At 29.1% G+C, this 24497-nt stretch overlaps 1 protein-coding gene across 5 annotated transcripts; it reads right to left on the bottom strand.

The window, feature by feature from the left end:
* Nucleotides 1-155: 155 nt before the first annotated feature.
* LOC130664845 (serine-rich adhesin for platelets-like) lies at nt 156-24252 on the bottom strand. 5 transcript variants are annotated; one of them, XM_057464980.1, is made up of 16 exons: nt 23247-24252; nt 16971-17051; nt 16666-16885; nt 11993-12094; nt 7514-7647; nt 5552-5642; nt 4881-5129; nt 4513-4822; nt 3966-4428; nt 3780-3889; nt 3610-3707; nt 3151-3532; nt 2601-3076; nt 2167-2415; nt 1869-2028; nt 156-1016 (listed from the first exon to the last, which is right to left on the bottom strand). In XM_057464980.1, exons 1-16 carry the CDS (start codon nt 23285-23287, stop codon nt 664-666), a joined length of 3519 nt encoding a protein of 1172 aa, XP_057320963.1. In that variant the 5' UTR covers nt 23288-24252; the 3' UTR covers nt 156-663. The 5 variants fall into 5 exon arrangements, with proteins under 5 accessions (XP_057320963.1, XP_057320962.1, XP_057320966.1 ...); XM_057464979.1 differs by having other exon boundaries at nt 158-1016; nt 3610-3889; nt 23247-24248; XM_057464982.1 differs by having other exon boundaries at nt 877-1188; nt 3610-3889; nt 23247-24251.
* Between the last annotated feature and the right edge of the window lie 245 nt (nt 24253-24497).

A 24497-nucleotide genomic window follows, 5' to 3' on the forward strand; every position in this document is an offset into this window, starting at 1 on the left:
TTATTAAGTATCCGTAATTAATAATTTAATATCTATAATACATTATTCTATTTACAATTTATATTTAAAATTAATTTATACTAATAGTATTCCTTTATTTGTCATTATTTATCAAGTGATACAATTTAAATAAATATTTTAAAACTCAATTTTATTACTTATAACATGAAACAAAATTTTTTTGTTTTCTACTATAAAGGAATGATGTGAAATAATAAGATTTTATATTTTTTAAATTTATCATTTATAATTTCTAAACATTTAAAATACCCTATCAGACTTTTTCTGTGTATATTACTATATAAACTAAAAAAATTAAATTATTAATAATATTATTATTCTTTTTCAACACACAATTACTACAACACACAATTACTAACATATCTTTTAATATGTTTAATAATTGTCTGATTTGGATCATTTATAGTTATAAATTAATGTTTATATTATTGTTTTTTTTTTTTTTTTTTTCTTTTTTGGTTTTTTTTTTTTATACATATAGAATAGTTGCCAATACAATATATTTACAGACAATAAGTCAAATTATAAATTAATAATCTACATAAATATTAAATAAATAATCTAATACCCAATTTATCATAAATTTATATATAGAAAATTAAACTTTATTCTATTTTGTATTATGTTTCAATCTAAGCTCCTTTATTTATTATTATTTTCATTATATTTAATAAAATTTATCTCACAAATTTTTAAAAGTGGCGACACTTTCATATAGTTTGTGCTAGGAACAAAATTTTCAAGTTCATCAGTTGTTGATGCTGTAGATACTGTTGATAATGATGATGATGACGATGATGATGATGATGATGATGATGATGATAATATTGACTGTGAATTAATCTCATCAAGAAAGTCAAAATATGCCACTGCTTGACGTTCCTTTTCCCCGTATCTTACAAAGAAATCTTGACCACGTTCAATGATAGAGGGTCTTGAAGAAGTGTTCCAGGTTGATGATATCCGTAAAAAACGATGGGCTTGGATTGCTGTTGCTGAATGAAACACCAGAAGCAGCAGCGGGTCAACACGTCTCGAGGATTTTAAACATTTTTCTCCCCCCTTGCGTTCACTCTCCTTCCTTTCGCGCTCTCTTTCGCTCTCGCTCTCGCTCTCACTCCTATATTACAGCAGCTCTAATAGGCACTGAGTAGATCGGCTTAGTTCCTTTATTTAATTAACACCAAATTTTAATTTTTCCTCTTGTAATAATTATTTTGTTTTTTTTTCTTTTTTTTTTTCTTTGTGGTATTATAAAAATTGATCGTCACTAAGCCGAACTACATAGCTTTTCTCGTGACAATCAAAGCACACTGCATAGGCGCTACCATCTGAACAGAAAATAACGAAACGGCTTTGTACAAATGTTGATTATGTGATGAATTTATTCATTTTAGATTTGTGTGTATGTTTATGTGGATATTCAAAATATAAGATTTGATTTGATGAATATCAATTGAATAATTGTAAATATGCAGTATGATTATTAATTGTGCTATATATAAGAAAAAAATAATTTAAAAAAAAAAATCTGTACTCCAAATACGAAAGCTGATTAAAAGCAGTATAGCAAATCCAAGCATTCATAATGTTTTTAAAGGTCTAATATAATATAAAATTGAATTAGTGGATTATTTTATATCTCACATAAAATAAAATTTAAGTATAAAAAAAATAATAACAATTATTATTATTATAAATAATAACTATATTAATAATTTAAATAAAAAATTTAAAAAAATATATTTAATAAAGCTTAATATATTAATTGGTGAATAATTGAGCATTAAAATTTAATAGTTAATGGTTTAATAAATCTAATTAGTATCATAAATGATGATGCAAACCTTTCTTCTGACGACGATAACGATGGAGTCGATGAAGATAACGATAATCAGGTAAAGGCTCATCACCTGAATCACTGCCTGCAGCAGATCCTGCACTACTCGACGCCGCTGAAGAGCTTTCACTGCTTGCCAACATCACGTCTAAAAGATTCGCTCTAGCCTTCGAGATAAAAAAAAATATATACATATATTTCATTAATATTAAAATAAAAAACAAACGTACAGCAACTACAATAATTAAATTTTTTCTATACAATAAAATGTATTTAAATAAATACTATTTATGTTTTACTACTACCTTTGGGTCGGTAAAGTCAATATCACGTTCAACGTGAACCCATCCAGTGGGACAGCAGCAGGCTAGATCAAGTTTTTCCAATGTTTTAACTTGTTTAATTGATGGATCTTGGTTATTTATTTGATTATCCTCGCCTTTTCTTATCATCCTATTTAGTTCGTTGATAACGTCTTTAGAAGTGGCACGCTCGTGGAAGCTCAAAGATTGATTTAGTCCCTCAATAAATAATGATGTTCTTACAGGACTCACCTGATAATAATATAATAGCAATGTTTTAGCCGACATTGATGATAACAACAACAACAACAACAATAATAACAATAATAATGGTGATGACAAGATGATGATGATGATGATGATGATGACGATGATGATGATGGTGATGATAAGATGAAAATGATGTTAAATCAAGAAATTTTAACAGCGCATCTTACAACTGTACTAGGAGTCGATGAAGTTACGGCCTCTTCATCCTCTTCAGGTACTGCACCTAGCTCTGTTGTCGTTGTTGATGATGATGATGATGATGATGATGTTGTTGTTGTTGCCGCTGCTGCTGCTATTGTTGTTATTGTAGAAGAAGATGTGGTTAAAGTTGAAAAATTGAGTTGATTAGCATTGATGTTGCTGTTGATACTACTACCGACATCACAAGGTTCAATAATAATTTTATCTTGATGTAAATTTTCAACAGTTTTAATTTCATCATAGGGTTCCAAGAAATTACAACTATTAATACTATTGCTACTATAATTAGAAATATTGGCAGATAGTTTATCTGAAGATTCGATGCAACAGCAGTAAGCTGAATTTCTTTCACATCTTTCAAAAGACACTTGCTGTTGTTCATTTAATGACGGTGATGATATTATTGTCGAGTCATTTTTCGTACTATAATCATAGTCTAAAACTAAAAATTATAATTAATGTTTATATTTACTATATATAATATAAATTTGTCTAATACGTATAATAAGTATGTACCTTGAATAGAATGAGTTTGGTCAAATTTTTTACTATCAGAATTATTTGGCATTTCAGTGAGGTACATTTGTTGTTCTGCAATAAAAGATAAGACACTTTGAAGGGCTTGTTCTCGATCAGGCGGCAATTGTTTGCCACTTTTGGAAGACGTGCTGGCAAGGCTCTTGGTACTTTCAAATTTGACTAGCCGATAAAAATCACGTGTAAAGTCGGTGCCGATTGAGGGTGAATCAGGATCATCACTGCCACAACCTGATAATGCTGCTGATGATCTTTTACTGGAACTCTCAAGAATACCTTCTTCTCCACTACTCCAAGACGCACCGGGACTTGAAGCATAAGGCCAAGGACCTGTCGTTCCAGCATCCATTAAAAGTGCAACCTATATATAATTCACATAACAACATTATATTTATATAATTATTATTATTATTATTTAAATATATTGTATATACATACTAATTCTCCACCAGTACGATCAGCCAAATAACTAGCTCCATTCCATAAACATTCATTAGCATCCTCTTCCAATTCAATAGGATTTTGTTCTTTAATAGCTGCAAGTGTAGATGATGATATAAAAGGATTACGATTTTCTTCTTTCCAAATTAATGACGATGATGACTCACTTCTTAAATCATCTGTTGACAATGAGAAACTCCAATCTTCTAATTCTGCTCTGTCGTACTCTAATTCCAATAGATCACGATGTTGTTGAGCACTTCTTGAATCATCTAACCTATTATATAAATATATAAATTTTTATAAAAGTGTAAATAAATAAAAGAAATAATTATTATTTAATACAATTATACCTTAACCATTGTTGAACATAATCAGTATCCCATCCATCTTCTTCAACAAAAAATAATGATGATGATCCTGTAGGACTTTGAATATTGCAACATGGTGAACTTTTTATGTTTGATGTTGTTAGTTTTAGATAAAGATGACTGTCGGAAAAACTTGGCATAACATGTTGATAAGAGAGTAATTGTTTAGAAGGTGGATAACTATGTCTTGAATTTATTCCAACGGTAAGATTAAGAGGAAAAAAAATAATATCTGGATCTTCAGTATCTAAAGCAATGAGTCGTGCATCTGGAGATAAATCAGCTTCAGTTTCATCTGTCGCTTCTTTAAGATCTTCTAATCCTCTTGATGGCTCTTGACCTCGTGGACCTTCACCCTGGACATCTGATGACATTGTAGAATAACCTTCGTCTCTGTTAATACTCTCAGGACTTTCACTACCTTCTTCTTCAGATATTTTTTGTCCTAAATTATAGAAAATAACAATCATTTTTTTTTTTTTTAATTTTATTATTGTTATTAATGATGATAACAATAATAATAATATACCTATAGATCGATGACGTTTATATTTAGTGGCTGTGATAACAGTAGGTATTTTAAGATTGAGTGATCGTGGTCTTGGTAATGGAACCCAAGATGCTGCACTAGTGTTAAATCCTAATGCAGCAACTAATGCATTAGGCCCTGCTTCAATGATACCTCTAATTAATTCTGATGATTTATTTTCTGTTGTTGTTGTTGTTGTTGTTGTTGTAGCTTTAGTTGTTGTTTGAGCTAATAATTCAGAAAGTGCTCGATTTTGAGTTTCTAATTCATGTATACGCCTTTGAAGTGTTCCTATTTCTTCTCTTAAACCCTGAATTAAAATTATATAATTATTTAACATTTTTTAATATTTAAAATATTGATTATACCTTTTGAGAGAGTAGTGCTCGAACAACTTGATTAGCAACGTCATCAAGACATCTTTCATATTGTCTTCTTTGAGCATCCGCATCTCTAGCAAGAGCAACGTGTTCAGTTTCTAAAGTTGCAAGTCTAGCAACAAGAGCAGCATGTACTTCACCAACACAAGCAGCCTCTAAGCCCCTCAATTGTCCTCGTATCGACTCATTTTCTAGTTGCAACTTGGATATCTGTGCTTGACATTGATGTATACGGGTCTGAAATATTTCATAATATATAATCACCACCACCAATATATTTTTATGAAAATTATATATTTATTTAACTAAAATAAAGTGAAAAATATTAATTTTTTTTTTCATTGTTTGCCATTTTTATTAGATGAAAAGAAACCTTTTGTTTAAAAAGTAATCTTGTACTATGCCGTGGCTTCAATTGTTCATATATTCTCTGTTCTATGTCCCACTTAACTTTACCGTATCAAAGGGACCTGATATAGTACTCAAGAAAAATTATTGTAGTGAGTAGATATATAAGTGGGTTCGATATTTCATTGCTCAATATATATGAGCTACTACATGTACAAGCATTGTTTTATATTTTTTTTTTCATTTTTCATTTTATTTAAAAATACAAAAAAAAAAGAAAGGGTTTTTTATTTAAATTTTATTTTTCTTACCTCATAAGAAATTGTAAGTGCTGTTCTTTCTTGTTTCAACTGGTCCGCCTTTTGTTTGTGCTGTAGCAATCCCCGAGATGATTCTTCCATCCTTAAAATATTAAATAAATCTTTTTTCTTAAATGATAGTATAAATTGAACAATTCAAAACAACATCAGAATTATTGATTAGAGCGTTTCCTTAATATTTTTTTACTCTAAACAGTACACATGTGCAATATAAAAACCATGTATGTATATATAGAGATGATTTAAAGTAAAAAATATTATTTTTTTTAAATTTTTTGAGATATCTAATAAATTTAATTATGGGATATAAATTAATAACTGAGACAATAGCAATTTTACGTGTCTTATTATCTGCTGCCACTTGGGTATATACAAAAGAATGCACTTGATTTATCGATAACACTATAAGAGCAATGGCAACAGCAGCAGCAGCAGTAATATAAGTAGAGGTAATAGTAGTAGTAGTAGTAGTAGTAGTATGGTACCATAAAGACGACAGGTAGGTTTGAAAAGAGGAACAATACCCGATGCACATATGCCATTCACTCGATGATACATCGAGTTGTTGCATTGAGTGATCTCGTTTTTGCTCTACTGCGTTTTGAAATTACTAACCTGAAATATATTTATATATATATATATATATATATATATATATTTTAGGTCAACTAATGTTGATTTTCTCCGAGAAAAAGAAATAAAAAAAATTGACATTTTTAAAATTGTAAAAATATTTAGTCGACTTCAGATGTACGCCTATGAAAATTATTTAAACTTTTGAATTCACGATTTTTTTTTTCTCAATTTCTTTGCGATTTTCGATTGTAATTTTTATTTAAATAGTTATGTGTTTTTAAATCTATAAAAAGGTTCATCTTATTCCTCTACGAAAAATCTTTACTCAGAGTTTCTCCTTTGAGCGAACGCTTGTCGATTTATGCCGAAAAGTTACAAATGCTTTATATATTTTATTGACACAACTATTGTACACAATACTTATTCTCATTAACAATAATATTGACAAGTTGCTAAATAAGAATCGAATGGTATAAAAATTAGTCTTGCTCAAATGTTATATTCTATGTATAATATTAGATATTATATATAAAAGGATTAACTATAATTATAGGAGTGATGTCACGATACATACTCATCATTATATATTGTATTTTTTATTCTCATTATGTAATATAATATTATACTGTTGTATTAACAAATAATTAAAGATTAATCCAAGTCACTGGACTTATTTTAACAAAAATAATAACAATAATAGTAATGATATTGGGACCAAAAAAAAAATGTGAGCTTTTTTACGCTTTCAACTGAACAAGTATTATCTAGATTTATGTATATATGTGCCCGTAAGTCTGATAATATAGTATGTATTCTATAAATCGCCATTCATCGAAAACGCAATGTATTATTGGCCCCGAGCCAATATTGATGATTTACCGCAAGCGTCCGGTGGTTATTGCTTACCAGCTTCCCACAGTAACGCGGCTGCTTCGTTATTTATTCGAGACCTATGGGTAAACTATAGAGTAAACTATAGATGTATATATATTTTACCTAACTAGTTTTTTTTTATTTATTTATTTTTTAACTTCCCGCTATGAAAATTTTCGAAAAAAGTCTGTCGTGTTTAACAGTTTTTTGAGCTCGAAGAGAAGAAATTTTTTTTCATTTGCTTCTATGTATTATAGCGTTTTTCCAGAAGACTTGCCTGATAACCTCGAGGCCTTCAAACATCTGACGAACGCCTTAATTTTGATCAGGATCGCCGTATAAGAAATTCTATAGAAATTTTATAGAAAATCTAGACTCAATACCCTGAGCTTGAAAACAGAGGAAAGTTTTTGAGTTTTCCCTTAGGGTCAACCGTTTTTAAGATTTTTTTCTTAGGTATATCAAAATTATTGTTTACTTTTAAATATAACACTAGCAATTTACCTTGAAAGTTCGCGTTGAAGATGATGTACCCTCGCCCTCGCATGTTCCGCTTCAGCCGTAGCGTCCCGTACCCGTGACTCGGCTTCCAATCGTAGTCGACGTTCTCGTTCCACATCTCGTAGTGTCGCCTCCCTCTGTAATTTATATTTTAAATAAACTGTTTTATTTATTTATTTTTTTATACATTTTAAATAATAGATAATAAGTTTCCATAGGATTGTTTGTAGTATAAAATTGTCTAAGTTTTTATTTAATTCGTTCATTGTCTAAGCGTCGACTGGTCGAAAAAAACATATCGACGAATAAAGCAGATTCTAGTAACTGTGTAGTGTAAAAGCAATCTATCTGATATATATTCTAGACTAATCTTTTGGAGTAAGGTTTCAAGAATGTCCCAACAGATTTATAGAAGCTTTAAATCATTCTGACCGCATACCATTTGCACAAATTTTATTTATTTGTTTATTTTTATTATTTTTTTTTTTTTGTTCATCGGTTTGACCAGCATAACTTCAGCACGCTACGTATATTCGTAATGTCATTACTTTTTAATTTATTCATCTTTTTATATTTATAATTTATACTAACACAAAATCCTATTTCGATTTTTGAATCATCAAAGTATTACTTTATCATTGATCTACTCATATTACAATAAATAAGCCTAGATAATTTAGATTTTCGTAACAAATTAAAACATAATTTTATTTTATGCCTGACCTGATAATTATAATAATCTTGCCATTGATAAATATCAAGACCAAGAAAAGATATATATCGTAATTTATTTATAATCGCAGCAAGTAATCGTTTTAAATTTATAATCTCATTTGATAAACTTTATTGACAATAATCTCTTATACCCGGTACTAGTAGTTTATATATTCAACTATAAGCTTAACATTAACGATAAAATTTATCGTAAAGATAAGTTTGAAAATAAATACACCACAGTATGTATATACTCATAATCACCTATTGAAAATCTATTTATGTATGTAAGCACAAGATGATTAAAAAAAAAAAAAAAAACAGTAAAGTTAATATCAACATTATATAATTAAGTATCTCTTAGTTTTGATTTTTTCCCTTCTTTATTGTAATTATTATCATTTAAATTTACTAGGATACGCAATAGGGAGCCTCAAGCCTTGAAACGGGAGGGAAAATAACAACTTTGGCATTTTTTTTTTCTTAGATAAAAAATATATTATATAAATCAAATTCATAGAAACAAAAAAAAATTGGCCTAATATACGTTGAAAATAGACGGCTGAAGTATAATCAGTCAACAAAATAAAAAAACCGTCAGCAAAGCACCCTCAGCGCTTTCGCGCTTGAGGTGTGCAAAAAAAATTTTCGGTTGACACATGGACAAGATACACGAAGAATTTTCCAAGATTTTCTAGAGAGATGATCAGAGGCTTGTGGCTGTCAAGAGTCCAAGACCCAAAAAAGTTTTTCCTTTCTCTTATTTTTATAATTCTCCACTGGTTAGACCTCTAGAATGTAGTCAAGTAATTTCGGTAATTATTTAAAAATAAATTAAATTAAAATTTTCAAATTTAACGAAAAAATAATAATAATAATAATAATAATAATTGGACAAGCGCATCTTATTGCGCATGCGTATTTAATAACAAAAATTATCTGAAGAACACACCCATTTTCTTTTTTGTGTACCTATCTGGCCTATGTGTATAATATAAGACTCACCCTAGTGAGTTTAGTAAAGTTGGTGCCCATGAGACGATGAGTTTTTGATGCGTGGTCGGTCCGGGGGATTGCCTCGTTGCCGGGACATCCCCGTTGTGATATCGCGGAGGGTGAAACCCCTCCGCCTGCTACTCCACCCCAACCGCGCACACGGGCGGCCACCCTGCCTAGCTGCCTAGCTGCCTAGCTTCCTAGCTGCCTAGCTATCTATCTGACCTTGTACTGGCAGTAACTCGGTAAAATTGCACTTTTCCCTTTCACTTGTCTACCCGGTCCCCTATTATTATTTTTGTATTCACTATTTGAGGCCAGGCTCCACAAATTTTTTAGCAAACAATAATCAACAATTTAAAGCTATAGCTTTCATGATATTTTCTCAATCAATAACAATAATCTCACGTTCAAATGTACACTAGATGTACAAAATTTGTATTAAAAAAAAAAAAAATTTTTAAAAACGAATGTTTTATTTTGTACTAAATAACTGCAGTTATTATTACAGTGGAGATACTTATGTACTTGTTAACTGTAGCTTAATTAATTAATTTTATTTACAGTTTTTTTTTTTTTTTTTTTTTATAGATATAGCAGATATTAATATGTATTTGTACTTAACATATTAGTTGTGTAAATATTAAATATTACAAATAAAACTTATAACAAAGTTATACGCAGTAGTACAATTATGCAAAGCTCATTTTTATGATTATATGTAATGTCTATACTGAATTATCTACGCGGTATCCACGCGAGTCACGCGTTTCAACATCGATGCTGAGAGTATTAAAACTTTGGGCAAGTTCTAAACGGTACATAGTTAATATAACAATAAAATATCAGTGATGTGAGTTTATTTCACAAAAATCAAGTATAAACGTATTCATTTTTTATAAAAGTGATAAACCGCCTCTCTTTTCCCTCTTTAAAGAAAATACAACGAAAAAATAATCGTTCTATAAAAAGTAAAAAAATAATTTATTTATGTTAAATATTTATCATTTATTTATTTATAACAACGTGTTGAAATGCGCACAAAAACAAATAAAAAATGCGTCACGCGTCATGGACGCCGGCGTACTGACTGTAGGGACTACTGTAGGGCAGCTAAAGGTAAGAGTTAAAAAGCTCCCTCGAAAATTCAGTCTCACCCTAAGTAATATACGTCAGCTACCCCTCAATGTTTTATGCGCTTGCGTATTTAAACCTTTCTAACTTGTATAGTTTTTTTTAAAAATACCGTAAATATATACAACTATCACATGTGTGTTAAACGGCATTATATCTTTAATGATAACAATAAGAATAATAATGATAACAGCTACAAAATTTTCAACATATGTATGTATATTTTCTACGTTGTAAAATAAATAAAATAATACATAATTATTGATTGCAATTAGTGGAATAATAATCATTTTTTTTTTTAATTTTCAAAAATTTATTAGGGTCAGATTAACTTAAAAAGAAAAAATATGTATCTAATCAGTGGGCAATGGCTATCCCGTTGGAAATTAATATAAATAAAACTAGATGAGGCACTCGCAATTAATTTAGTTTATTACCAAGAGTTGACTTTTAAAAAATCATTAAAACCAACTATTAGTTATCTAAAATCTACTCTTTTATATTTATCATTAAAGTTATTTGCAGAAACTTATCGTTTCATTGAATTTTTGATAAGCTAATGTTGTTTTCTTTATTTATTTATTCGTAAGCAGGCCCAGGTGAGTTTTTTTTTGCTTTTCTTTGGGTAATGTTAAATAAATAAATTAAGACAAAAAATATAAATAAACGCGTAAAGAATGTATATGTATATTTAACATAAAATTTACAAAGATAAAAGTAAAACATTATTTACGTGAACCGGTCGATATCGAGTAGGCGTCAGAATACATAATATCAAGCCCCGAATGGCGCCGAAAATCTTTCCAACATGCAGGGCAGAGAAACAGTTAATAGTACTAATAATAGTAATACCATTTATATGTGTGTTCATAAATGTTGAATTTAAAAATTTTATTGGCTTATTATTTGTGATAAATAAAATAATTTTTAACGTATACAACTAAACTGGCTCTCAATAAAAGAAATATATAATATATACCAGACGAAAAAAGAAAAAAAAAATGTGATGATGATTAAATATTAGTAAAGTCTTGTAATTATTTTTACATTTATAAATATCCACCCCATCAAACTTTTGCCGATTAAAACTTTGGTGGCAATCTACCAAATTCAATAGCACACCGAATATATAATTTAACTGAGGTAAAATTAACAAACTCTATAATATATACTATTGCGTTAATATTGTATTACTTTTCTTAATCTTTTTCTGATCTCTTTATTTTGGTGTCTGAAAATATCTTCCTGGACTGTCGTGCCATTCAATTAACTTTATCTCTTAAACATTTTAGGGTGACACGGATATATACATATAGTTGAAAAATATATAGTAAGGGTCTCTTGCGCACTGTAAATAAATTGTTATAGCAAGGCCTATCTACAAGATAGATCTGAGAACGTTTTACGTTGATAACGTCACATGAGTAAATTCAGATTAACATTTTAAATTGTAATTATTCTTTTTTAAATTAGTACATAGATATTAAAGTGGTATATAGGTATAGATATTTATAAATATTTTGTGATATAAATTTTGTTGCTGAGATTGTAATATACTGTATGTACAAGTGTTTAAATAATTTATATTTTTAATTTCTTATATTTAATTTTATATATGTATAAATAAAAAATAATTACTTTTAACTGTAGTTTAGTAATTGTGGTACGATCTCGAAGGGCTCCTGCTCGTTCATTTTGTAAAATTTTTTCCAATTCTCGGATTCTCTCTTCAAGATTCTCCTAAAACAAAAAATATAATTTTTTTATTTAATTATAAATATTATAAATTAATATCATTCGAAGTGATTATTCTAACATGGTAAATATCATTGACAAGAAATACGATCATAAGATTTGGCGATGAGAAAATTAATGAATAAAAACTAAATAAGACTGTAAATATTTTATTTATACGACAGTTATTTAGAAATGTCAATGAAGCTTCAATAAATAAAGGGATTTTTCCTTTTTTAAATTTACTTAATTAAACTAACTACAAGGAAAAAATAAATTAATATTTTTCCTATGTTAGTTAAAATATTTACATAGAAAAAATCTCTATTGTTTGAGTATTGGGATAGAAATTGACACGAATACGTAAATATAGAAAAAAATAGTCTTTGTGTAGATTTTAACTTGAAACTTTACGTATTTACTATTACAGAAATAATATCTCAATAATATAATGTGATTGATAATAAATAGGAAATGACCGCGAGGAACCACAGAGTACAGAGTTGGTGTATACCATAAAATATACATAGTCTTAATGTACAGAAGCAAGTAATATTTGCATGTCGAGTCACGTAGTTCCGATTCAACCCTAACTTGGTGAAAGCACGTTATACTACTCTTCTAGTTTTTAATATCACCTCATCTGCATACTGTGAATTCTAGCAGGAAAAACTCTAATAAAGTCCGGAGCGTCCGGAGGTAGAAACTTATTTTCGGACAGACAAAACTCGGAGTCTCGTCCTGTTTCGTCCTCTTGACACTGAGTTCTACCGAGTTTTCATCAAATGTCGACGTTTTGAGGTCCTAGGAAGCTCTTCTGACTATTTTCATAATTAACAGTGGCAGGAAAATGCCGAATAACATGCCGTCAATTAATTAGCATATTATTCTTTGGATAATTTTTTATATTTCTTTTTCTCTTGTGTATACAAAAGTCCTTGATATTAAACGGTCATGTCTACCTTGTCGCAATGGATATCTCAAAGTAATTATTATTATTAATTTATATAAAAACATACAAAAATTTATAATATGTATTATACATATAAACCTTTTTATTTTATCACTTTATTACTTTTTTGTTACTATACTATGCAAACATTTGTCATATTCATATGTAATGCATATAAATAACAAATTATTGATCAATTTAATTTATTTATGTACTATTAAACATTTATATACTATATAGAGAATCTTTTCAAAATTCGAGCCACGAGTATCGAGAAAAAAAAATTCAATACGTCACGCATCACTGAGGTATATCATTATAATCATTACTTTTAACTATAGATAATAAAAGAATAACAGGTATGGTAAAGAGTCATTATTGGGATGGGGGTAAAATAAATTTCCCGGTTAGCATTTATTTTAAAAAAAATAAATAAATTTTACAACAAAGTTATTTTGATGTAAATATGTGTAATGACTAAGTGCCTTGTTTGCGTGTTAGAGCTCTATAGTATATAGAAAATAGTTGTATTGATATATTTTTTTTTTTTTTTTTTTCAAGTACTTATTGGCAAAATAAGAATATGAGAAAATTTTAAAAGTATAATCTTCAATCCTATACTCAAGAGCTTAAAAATTGTGGCGTTCTAGCACGCAAGATTATATTATACATGCATATATAAAAGTATTTGAATACAAGTAATCATCTAATCATATATTACTATCTATGAAAATTCAAACATAATAAACAGAAATGCACGACGGTATTTTTATTAAAAATGTTTAATGATTAAGAATAAGTACAGGATATAAAAGGTGCTACTGCCGCCAGTGGTTAAAAAAAAAAAAACAAATTAATTTTATTTTTCTTTTAATTTGATAATAAAATTTTTTTTATTAACGGATAGTTATAATAACATAACTAAAAATTAAAAAATTTCCTTTTCCTACACTGATACTTTCAGAATATCACATTAAAATTTTTAGAAAGTAATATTATATAATTATTTATTACATCTCATCTTTGTAAGAATTCTTTGTAAGAGTAAAACTGAAAATATATAACAAGGGCTACTAACTATAGTTTGTTTAAATCTATTGGTAACCTTTTGTAAATTAAAAATGGCACATTATATACATATAATTAATCAATTAATCTTTTTGTTAAAACTGTAAAACATAACATATGTATAATCTATATATATATATTATAAGATTTTTTTGATTTTTCGATGGTCCTCAGGGAGCTACGGCTCTGGGATCAAATAAATATATTTATCTATCTATCTACATATAGATTTATATATCATAAGAATTTGTAAAAATTTGAAACAAAGTTGGTTATTTTGGACATACACAGATATTAATGTATAATTTACACTGGTCTATAGATGGTACAGCGTGACGAGTATTCATGAATCAAAGTAAAGGGATAATATATAAAACAAGATATAATATAGACTAGCGTGTGCTGAAACCGGCGCCGGTTCTCGTCAACATCAAGACACTATCCAATACAACTTATTGTATTGGTTTATAAAGCGACAGCATTCTCTTGCGCTCTCATATCAAGAGCTAAGTGTTATCCTTATTTTACAGCTAGTAACGCGTCCTCTTATATATTATTGTAATATGTATAAAAAAAGCTTGACCACAAAAATAACATAATGTTAATTTTTGATTTAAATAGTTAGTAGAGCTAAAAAATATTATTACCATTATAATTCGTAAATATCACTCACCAGCTGACTAACACTTGCTAATATAATATATGTATTTACGAGTATACGATCATACAGCAAGGTGAAAAAGAGTTTATTGAACCAGCCGGCTGTAGTTACTTGTACCTGCACCTTGCCAATTTTACCAACCGTCAACATCATACAACTATTTTTTTTTTATTATTTTTTGTCACTTTAAGTATTTGAAACATATAGATTCGATCTCATGTTACTATTATCATAAAAGCAGGTGCAAAGAGGCTTTGAGAGTTAATTAAGTTGTGTATAAGCACACGCACGTGATAATAATATTTTAGTGTTCCTCTTTCGCCAGCAAATACTCCAATCTATGTAAAAATCATTATTCTCAAGGGTTTAATTAATTTAATATTTATTCAATAATTTACTTTGATATACTTTTTTGCACTTGATAAAAATATAATATATCACATAGATAAGGTGGTTTTCATCGACCCTCATCATGCCATCATGTTGTTAGTGACTGTTTGTCGATGCTGCTGGTTGTCGAGCTGTCACTAACAGTCGTCGGGGCATTTTAACGGCACGATGCTCTCAAGAGAGATGATGAGAGTTAGCCTTTGGTCCTGAGATTGTGCCGCTAGCAGACGAATGTTGACGTGTCTATATAAATATTCTTATATATATTCACGTGAAAATTCACTTTCTTTTACTCACGCTGAAAAATTTTTGTCTTTTTTTTTTTCTTTTTTTTTCCAGTTCAGAGTGAATTCAAATTTATTTAGATAGATAAAATTTAAAACATCATACAAGTTAAATGTATAAATGTCAGCTCGCTTGGCTAACGAACTGCCCATCCGCTGTATAGACTTCGATAGATAAATATATATACGTTTACATTTTGAAATTAAACCCAACTGTTCGGATGGCTACTCTTCTTCTGTTAGTCATTAGGAAATTGAATTTGTATTATTTTAAATCAACAGCGCATTCGTATTTAATTAAATGTATTAATCAATTAAAGCATAAAAAAAAAATATTTATTTATGTAAATATATATATTTTTCTTTAAGAGTAATGTGAAATTATATATGATCTAATATCTAAGATTACAGATAATAATAAAATACTAATAATCATTTTTTCTTTATGTTTTCGTTTAATTTTTTTGTCTCACAATAAATGTAGGGTGACTTTAGGATTGTCGTCCGTCATGTTTTGGATAACAGCCCTCAGGAGTTAACTTTTTTTGTAGATTTATTTTATTTTATTACTTTAATTTGCTTTATTGTGTAAACGTAAACATAAGTGTAAAGTTATATATTGTGTCAGTATGAGTCAAAAGCCAATATACTACGTGTACTTAAAACGTGATAGATTTTCTTATTCCCTTTATGTTGATAAATCATTTATAGTGTCTAGACCACTGAATTTAAAACAGTAATAAATATGTTAATCATCTTTCAATTTTAATTAATACTATTAAATAAATCTTTACAACCTTTTGAAACTTTTTAAACGAGTTTTTTATGTGTACACAATAAAATAATTATTAAGTGCTATATAATGACTAATTGAATACATTAGAATTTTTATTTTTTGTAAAATATAACAAAAATTCTAATTATTATCGATTTCAACATTCAATAAATAATAATAATAATCCAACTAATATAAACTATACGACAATAATAATTTCTCTCGCGCGCCTACAGAGGGTTCGCGTAGGCGCATTATTACGCTTTTTTAAATAACTTTCTATAAAATTTCAACATTTTTAAATTAAAATAAGTAGAAGTGAATAAAAACAAATATAGTGACTTGTATAGAAAAACAGATAAAATAAAATGATAGTTAAGTAAGAATTAATTCGTAATTCTTGAAATAATAATGATATACTTATTAATTTAAAAAAAAAACAATTACCTTCGCAGAATCGGATTTTTCTAGCTGCTCGACACAAGTTTGTGAACCCCGAGATACTGAATTTTTTCTGTTAATAGTGCTCTCTTGTGAAGGGCGTACAAACTCAATTCTACCACCCTCGACAACAATGTTAGGGGCTGGTGGAAAATTTTCCGTATTACCGACTGCGTCATAATAGCCCAAAAGACCTGCCTTTTCGCCGTACAGGGGATGAATTTGCCTACAACAGCGGATAAAAAATTTTATTTTTATTTATATATTCAGAACATAAAATAAAAAAAAAAACATAATAAGTATATAAGTACCTTGGTGAAGGGACAGAACGTGGTTTGTCCATGACAAAATCCGAGCTAATAGATGATTCATTTCCTCGTCCATTGGAGGACCTAAAACACCAGTAATTAAATTTATATACCGAAAATTTTATGTGCTACAGATAAGTGTGAATGTGAAATATAAGATGTAACCTGCTGAAATAAATCACGAGTAAAGTGTAGAAAAAAAAAGATATTTTCTTATCATCTATTGAGAAAGATGGCAATTTCCAACGGATATGCCACTCACACAGTTTCCAAACCGCCAGACATCACATAACAATAAAGTTGCTTTGCATATTATTATTTATTTATTTATTTTTTCGTTGGATCAAATCATCAGAATCGATCCTTTTCGTATTATTGGAACTGAGTTTTGCAGTTTATCGTAATACTATCATATAATGGATTTATTTTAATTTTACATAATTAAATATTATTATTTACCAATAATTTAAACGATATTGATAAATAATAGGAAAGGTATTAAAAACTAAAAAAAATCTTTCGATTACTAAAATTGAATCATACGATTTTATTAATACAATCTCTCATGAGAAGTGTTAAATATTTAATCGTTAACGAGTGTAAAGATGCGTAATGAAGACAAAAAAATAAAATAAATTCACATTCCTCAAGCGTTAAAAAAAGTAGTCCCGGTTGACTAAACGCCTGTCTGATGCTTGCCTAATTATTGCCATTTGATAATACAATCCGAAGGTATATGATGTCACTTCCTATAGAAAGCAAATATAAAATGTTTATAACTTGTTTATACTTTACTAATACTTGTCATTTATATTGTATACGGATTTTCGGACTATAAATATTTATATATTTCTTTTTTAGTTATTATATATACGATATTTATTGATGGTTAATGAGTTCTTGTTATTAAGTTTTATTACACTAAATTGTATGTTGTCTTATAAGAAAAGTTTTTTGTTTGTATATACGGTTAATGAATAATTGGATATGATAAAGAGACTTTCCAGTAATTTCGCAAATTGTTTTACTAAAATTTAATTAATTCACTTTCCTTAAATTTAATTTCATACCTTGGTCGTAACAATAGACTTATTGTCTTGTTTTTTGTTAAGATTTAAAATAAAGTTTCTTATATATAAATATTAGTAATAACTAAAAAATATGTGTTGACAAAAACAAATTAACTGGAATTAGAAATTGAATATGCGAATAGAAATGAAGAAAAGGCTCGGATTGCAATGCGTGGATCGTCTTATTCCGTTTTGTAACTATTTGCAAGTCGTCAACTAACGAGCGTATCCGCGGCTGACACTTCTGCGAGTTACTAATTTATCCGAGTGCCGAGTGCATCTCATAGAGAGTAGAGGCTTCTCAGTGTTATTCTGTTGCGTTGCAATTATATCAGGGGATTCTTGTATGGTGCCAGTACAACCACATTCCAAGTTAAATTTTACTAGACAACATTTGTGCAATTCTATATTTATTTATTTATTTATTTATTTTTTTATATACGAATTTATAGATAATTATATGTATGCATTGTATTTAAATAAATGGTGCCTAAAGGTTGAATCTATGATAAAATAGATTTGAATAAGCAACTACACAAAGCTGATGATTATGTTTTATTCGCGGTCGTGCAGATGTACGCACGCACGCGCTCTCGCGGTCGAGTCATTACGTAATTACAAAGTTACAGGCTTGAATAGCCGACCTGACCTGCTGTACTATACCTATACAATACTGTACTGATGTACAAATTACAGGGACTAGACGTTCTTATTCCTCAAGAGTGTAAGAGTAAAAAGAGGATTTAAAGCTGTCTGTCGATCTGTTTGCATGCCTTTTAGTCTTACCCCTTATATTATATTACTTTTACTATGTCTTATCTCAATGATGCATATAATAATATAACCATCATTTTACAACTGTAATATCAACCAAGCTTCAAACTATTTTACATATTTATCTGTGCTGTGTTGTTATTGTCCTAATAATTTACATTTTTTTTTCTTTTTTTTTTTAACTGTATATATATACATATATATCCAAAAGTTTATTTTGAGTCTACTAGGAAACTATCTCGACACACCCGGCAAATATGTAGTGTATATAAATACACTTACCGTGTGGGCATATAACTTTACTCGACATACTCGTGTTCTAATTGCAATGTAGTGATAAAAGTACGAGTCAACAACGAATTATTTTATTTTGTACAAATTTCAAATATCAAAGATATATATTTAAAATCAAATAACACATTATCGTATTTTTTATTTTAAAAATTTAACAAAATCTAGTTGATCTCAATGCGATCTTTAAACAAGTATGTACTTATGTGTATTTTAACGTTTAAGTAAAACGTGTTAAAAACATATTTAAAAAATTTATGATAAATAGCTGATATTATTAGATAATAATTATGCTAATAAAGAGAGCATACATATTCAATGTGTAAATGATATTTATATATAAAAAAGAATTTCAGCAATTGCTTATATTAAGATTATTCTATACAAAGGCAAGAGGAATCATCACATCAGAGAATAAAAAGCGGTACTACATTCCCGTTACGGCGTTACGGCGTTACGGCGACAGACCAGACACGTAAGCTAACAGCAGCTACTTCCAGCAGAATAATCGTCTGGTGTTTTAAGGTACAGGTATTGAAGCAAGTTGAGTAAGTTCAAAACCCGCGGTACACATGACACACGACACATGGAGACAACCAGTCTGATGATGCAGTCTGTGTATCATTAAATGTATATGTTGTAAAAATATCCAAGGTGAAAGTTACATTAGACAAAGGGCATTGAACATGATATATATATAACAATTAAATGGGTCCCTTTTCAATAGCCGTTTTTCCAGTACATCAGTACAAGTATATATATATATTTTGCTATGGCAATGACAAAACCAGACAAAGCAGCTGTTACCGCTGTTACTAATACCAAGACAGAGGAAGAATAAGGGACCACCGTGCAGAGGTCGAAGAATGTGAGTTACAACGGTTACAACACAACACTACACAAAACGATAAGTATATATATAAACGGAAATAAACAGTGAAGGGATACACTACGTGTGAATGTGTAATTAACAGCGGCATGAGCTGTTACAACAAACAATCAATTGTGTGTGTTGTCTGTTGTATTGGGTCTGGTTGATCCTGGCTCATATCAAGTCAACTCAACTCAGGTTCTATTGGCTATTTGGCTCGTCGTTATGTGCATGGCTCACTACCTCACTACCTCACTACGTCACGACAACGAACGCGAATCTCACCGATATCATACCAACTATACTAAGCAGGACGCCAACCTGTCTGTTTTAATAATAAAACTTTCCGCATTGGGTGTGGTACTTTATTTGCCATCCAAGTCTTCCCGGTTTTTCTCACAATCACACCATCATGTCAGCGTAACCAATTGAGTCTACGAACAGAGTCTACGTAATGAAAACCACAAGTGCAATATTATTTGTAACCTTTACATGCCTATGTATTTTTTATTTCTATATATACATAAATATTTATTTTTTATTATATTGCTATATTTCAAATGTCATTTAACACTTATAACAAGTAAATCATCATAAAACGGCATATTAAAAAAAATACCACCACATTGTATATATGATCAGGATCTTATACACAACCAATGCGTTATCTGTATATATTTAGTAGCTTCAGGTATACTATTACCAATGTACCACCGAATAGAACCGAATAGAAGTGATATTCAAAAGAGATACAGCTCGACTTGGATGTAATACATTTTTTTTTTTTTTTTTTCATACTAATATGGCTATCTTATATTAATCCTAAGACATACACATTACTTATATCGAAAAGAACTAATTTAGATATTTCGGTAAATGCTCAACACAATTTTGTTAAAGTCTAACCGTAAATACATAAAATTACTGATGATCAAGTGGAATTGAATTTTTAATATATTAATTAATATCAAAATATCAGTAAGCCGTTATAGTTAAGTATGCATATAATGATGAATTTTTAATCAATTTAAATATTGTATTTCAAAGTTTTATCAAGACTATTATGCATTTCTTAGTAGCTGAATAATCAAAGTCTAATTACATATTATTCTACATAAATTAATACTTAATTAAACATAGAAACAATATTGAATATTTACATGAGACAATAATAAGTTAACCATGATTTTTAATATCTTATTTATAATAACAGATAGATGAGAGTGAAAATTGATGATATTTCAGCACAATAGTGCTTTTTTTTTGTAAAGAATTAACATATATATAGTATATAAGTGCAGTTGTTTTCCTTTACCGCAGGTACAAGTAGTGTTTGCTTGCATACATATGTGGAAATTTTTTTGGACTTGTGACTTACAGTATACTGTAGTAATTGCATTTGTTTGATTATGTCTTATCATGACATGTTATTAATTATTTTTGTACTAGATTTTTTGTTGTTGTCATTTAGTTTTACAGAGTTACATCGATGAGAAATAAAAGTAATTTATAAAACAGTAACTGCATGTCAACAACAAGAAACATGATCAAAGGGAAGTTTATATTGTATATTTATAAGGGTTGTCAGTTTCGCCGTGAATAAAGCAGAGGGGTTTGTTGAAATAGCTAACAAATACAATCGCAATAGCTATCCGCAACAGAGTATAATAATTTAGATACAAGATACCTATGTGTTGGTAAAGAGCATGCAAGCGTACCTCTCTCTCTCATTGATTTTGTTCTCTTTTATTTTCTCTTTGTTTATTATTTCGGCCCTCACTAAATTATTAATTTAGAAAGAAAATCACTTTGCGTGTCTCTGTTTACGTACATATTAAATATATACATGATTTAATTAACTGAGTATGCGAGTATGTATCTCGAGCCAGTTACAAATAGTTAACCAGCTCAGAGCCAGCTTCTATCCGGTCTCACGGCGGCTGTCACCGTCATGGTCACTGCGGCGTACACTTGTTTTGGATGATGATAATGAAGAATTAAATAGAAAGAAATAAAGAAAGCGGAAACGAGAAACGAGAAACAAGAAACAAGACACAAGAAACAATTTTTTTTTAAATTTATTTTTACGTCAGGACAGCTACAACGAAATATATTTCGATCACTATAAAAGTAATATTATAAAAGAAATTCGGTCCAATAATTAAATTATGTTAATATCTTTTGTTATTTTAACATATAGGCGATATTAAAAAACGAATTCATTTACTGTTTCTATGCCAAAATAATACATATTGATATGAGGTAAATACAAGTTAAAAGAATAAATACGTTCTTTAAGAACATTTAATTCTACTCTATAGGCATGCGTTAATAAGATTCAGGCCCACATAAGTAGATTGAGTAACTAAATTTTGAAATAAATAAAAAATGACATAAGTTTGATTTTGAGAAATCTTGCGCAAAAAAAAAAAAATTGGGCATGCGCACCTGATTGCGCAGGCGTATTCAATATCGAAATTTTAAAAGACGCATCCTGCAAGAAGATATATTTCCACGCAGTAAATAGTGAATGTGCTGTTGGTAGGTAGTATACATATGATATACCATATGATAAACGCAATTACGCATGGAGACTCAATAAAGCTCAATCTCTTGGGAGCTAATACTAATATAATTCTACTAATAATAATAATAATAATAATAATAATAAGAAGAATAAGAGAGTGAGCGCTACTCACACAGCTTCTCAGTGGAGGTCATTTCCATCTTTTATTTTATTTTATCTTACTCTTTTTCTCTGTCAACATATATATATATATATATATATATATAAATGGTATGGTATGACTTTTATTCTATCTCAGGTTTATTTTTATTTTTTTTTTCCTTTTTCATTTGATCGAATTTAAAGAGCCCAGAGGCCCAATACAAGTATATATATTTAAGAGTTGTATATATGTAACGTAAAACTTGAATGAATGAATGAATGAATTGCGCGATATATATGTATTGACGTGATACGCCTTCACAACAACAACAACAACAACAACAACAACAACTCTTCTTACAGCTATATATATATTTTAAGATGGCAACTTGAATAGACAGATAATTTAATTAATTAATTAACCCCAGTGTTAGATTTGTTCGTTTTTTCAACAGGCAAACGCGTTACGTTATATAAATTAAATGTTGTTAACGTTTTTTAAAATCTATGACTTTGATTTAAAACAAAAATAAAACATAAGTAAATAATAGCAATATATATCTATATCTATATATGTATCTATGGATGTATAATAAAATTTGTACCTTTTAGAAGGTTTCCAACGTCGTTTGAGTACTCCTAACATGACAAGTAGTAATATCACGAAATAAACTACACTGAGAAGGCACCACCAAATTATCTGTTCCCAGTTCCAATAACAAATCCACTCACTACACAAGCACCAGAGACTATCACCACCCGGTTTATCCGGTCCACCTGGACCACCTGGACCACCTCGACCACCGCACGTGTACTCTCTATTCGAGTCAATTTTATTTTATTTTTTTATTTTTATTCTTTGCTTATAGCGAAATTAATTTTTTAAGTCAAATGAATCAATCTGGTCTTTGTTTTTTATAATTTTTTTTTATATCGCATATCATTATAAGCAACTATTCATCATTTACTAGTTAATTTATTTAAATAATATAATTATTAAAAATAAAAAATTCACAAGCTCTAGTATTTAAGGCATTGTAAACTGACAGGTATGATAACATTTTATAATGATGAGTGGACATAGTTGATCTACAACCAGTAGTAATTGCCAGTTACCAGCTTCAACTAAATCAAAAAAAAATAAGTACAACTAAAAACTGTTGGGTTTATATTTGTAGTATTATAGTGAACACTGAGCCACACTGAGCACTGAGCACTGAGCACTGAGCAGCAAGTTAAGCAGCAGGCACCAGGCAGTTAAGTTTTAAAACAGAGACTAAAAGAGATGGTAAATTACATTCACGACTGTTCACACACATACCAGATCACACCAGACAGCGAGACGAGCGAGACAGCACACAAACGAATTTCTTGGTTCTTCCCCGTTCCGTTCCGTTTCGTTCCGTTCATCCGTTCCGGCTGCTGGGCTGCTGGTAGCTCGACCAGGCTCGACCTGAGCTGCTTTGCAACCCCCTCCACTAATTTTTTTTTATTTTTTACAGTAGCGTATCTATTAAACTAACGTCCCTGGTTCTCATAAAAGTTTTTGTTTTATTTATATATTAATATTTTATTTTTTTAAATAATATACTGCTTTAATTTTTAATATATCAAAAAAAAATATACACTTTCTTTCACTTCTCGATAATGTGAAAACATTAAAGAAAAATAATAATGACAGTAATCTTTTTTTATTTATATTTTTTTTCCAACTATATTTTTTTTATCATCTTTTAAATGAAATTCTGTTAGAGCCAGTTATACTATTTGTATCTCAATATCTGTAAATCACCTTTAAGCTATAAATTGATTATAAGATTCTGTCAGTACTCAAGAATTAAAAATTAAGATTGAGA

This window comes from Microplitis mediator, chromosome 3, assembly GCF_029852145.1.
Source record: "Microplitis mediator isolate UGA2020A chromosome 3, iyMicMedi2.1, whole genome shotgun sequence".
NCBI lineage: Eukaryota > Metazoa > Arthropoda > Insecta > Hymenoptera > Braconidae > Microplitis > Microplitis mediator.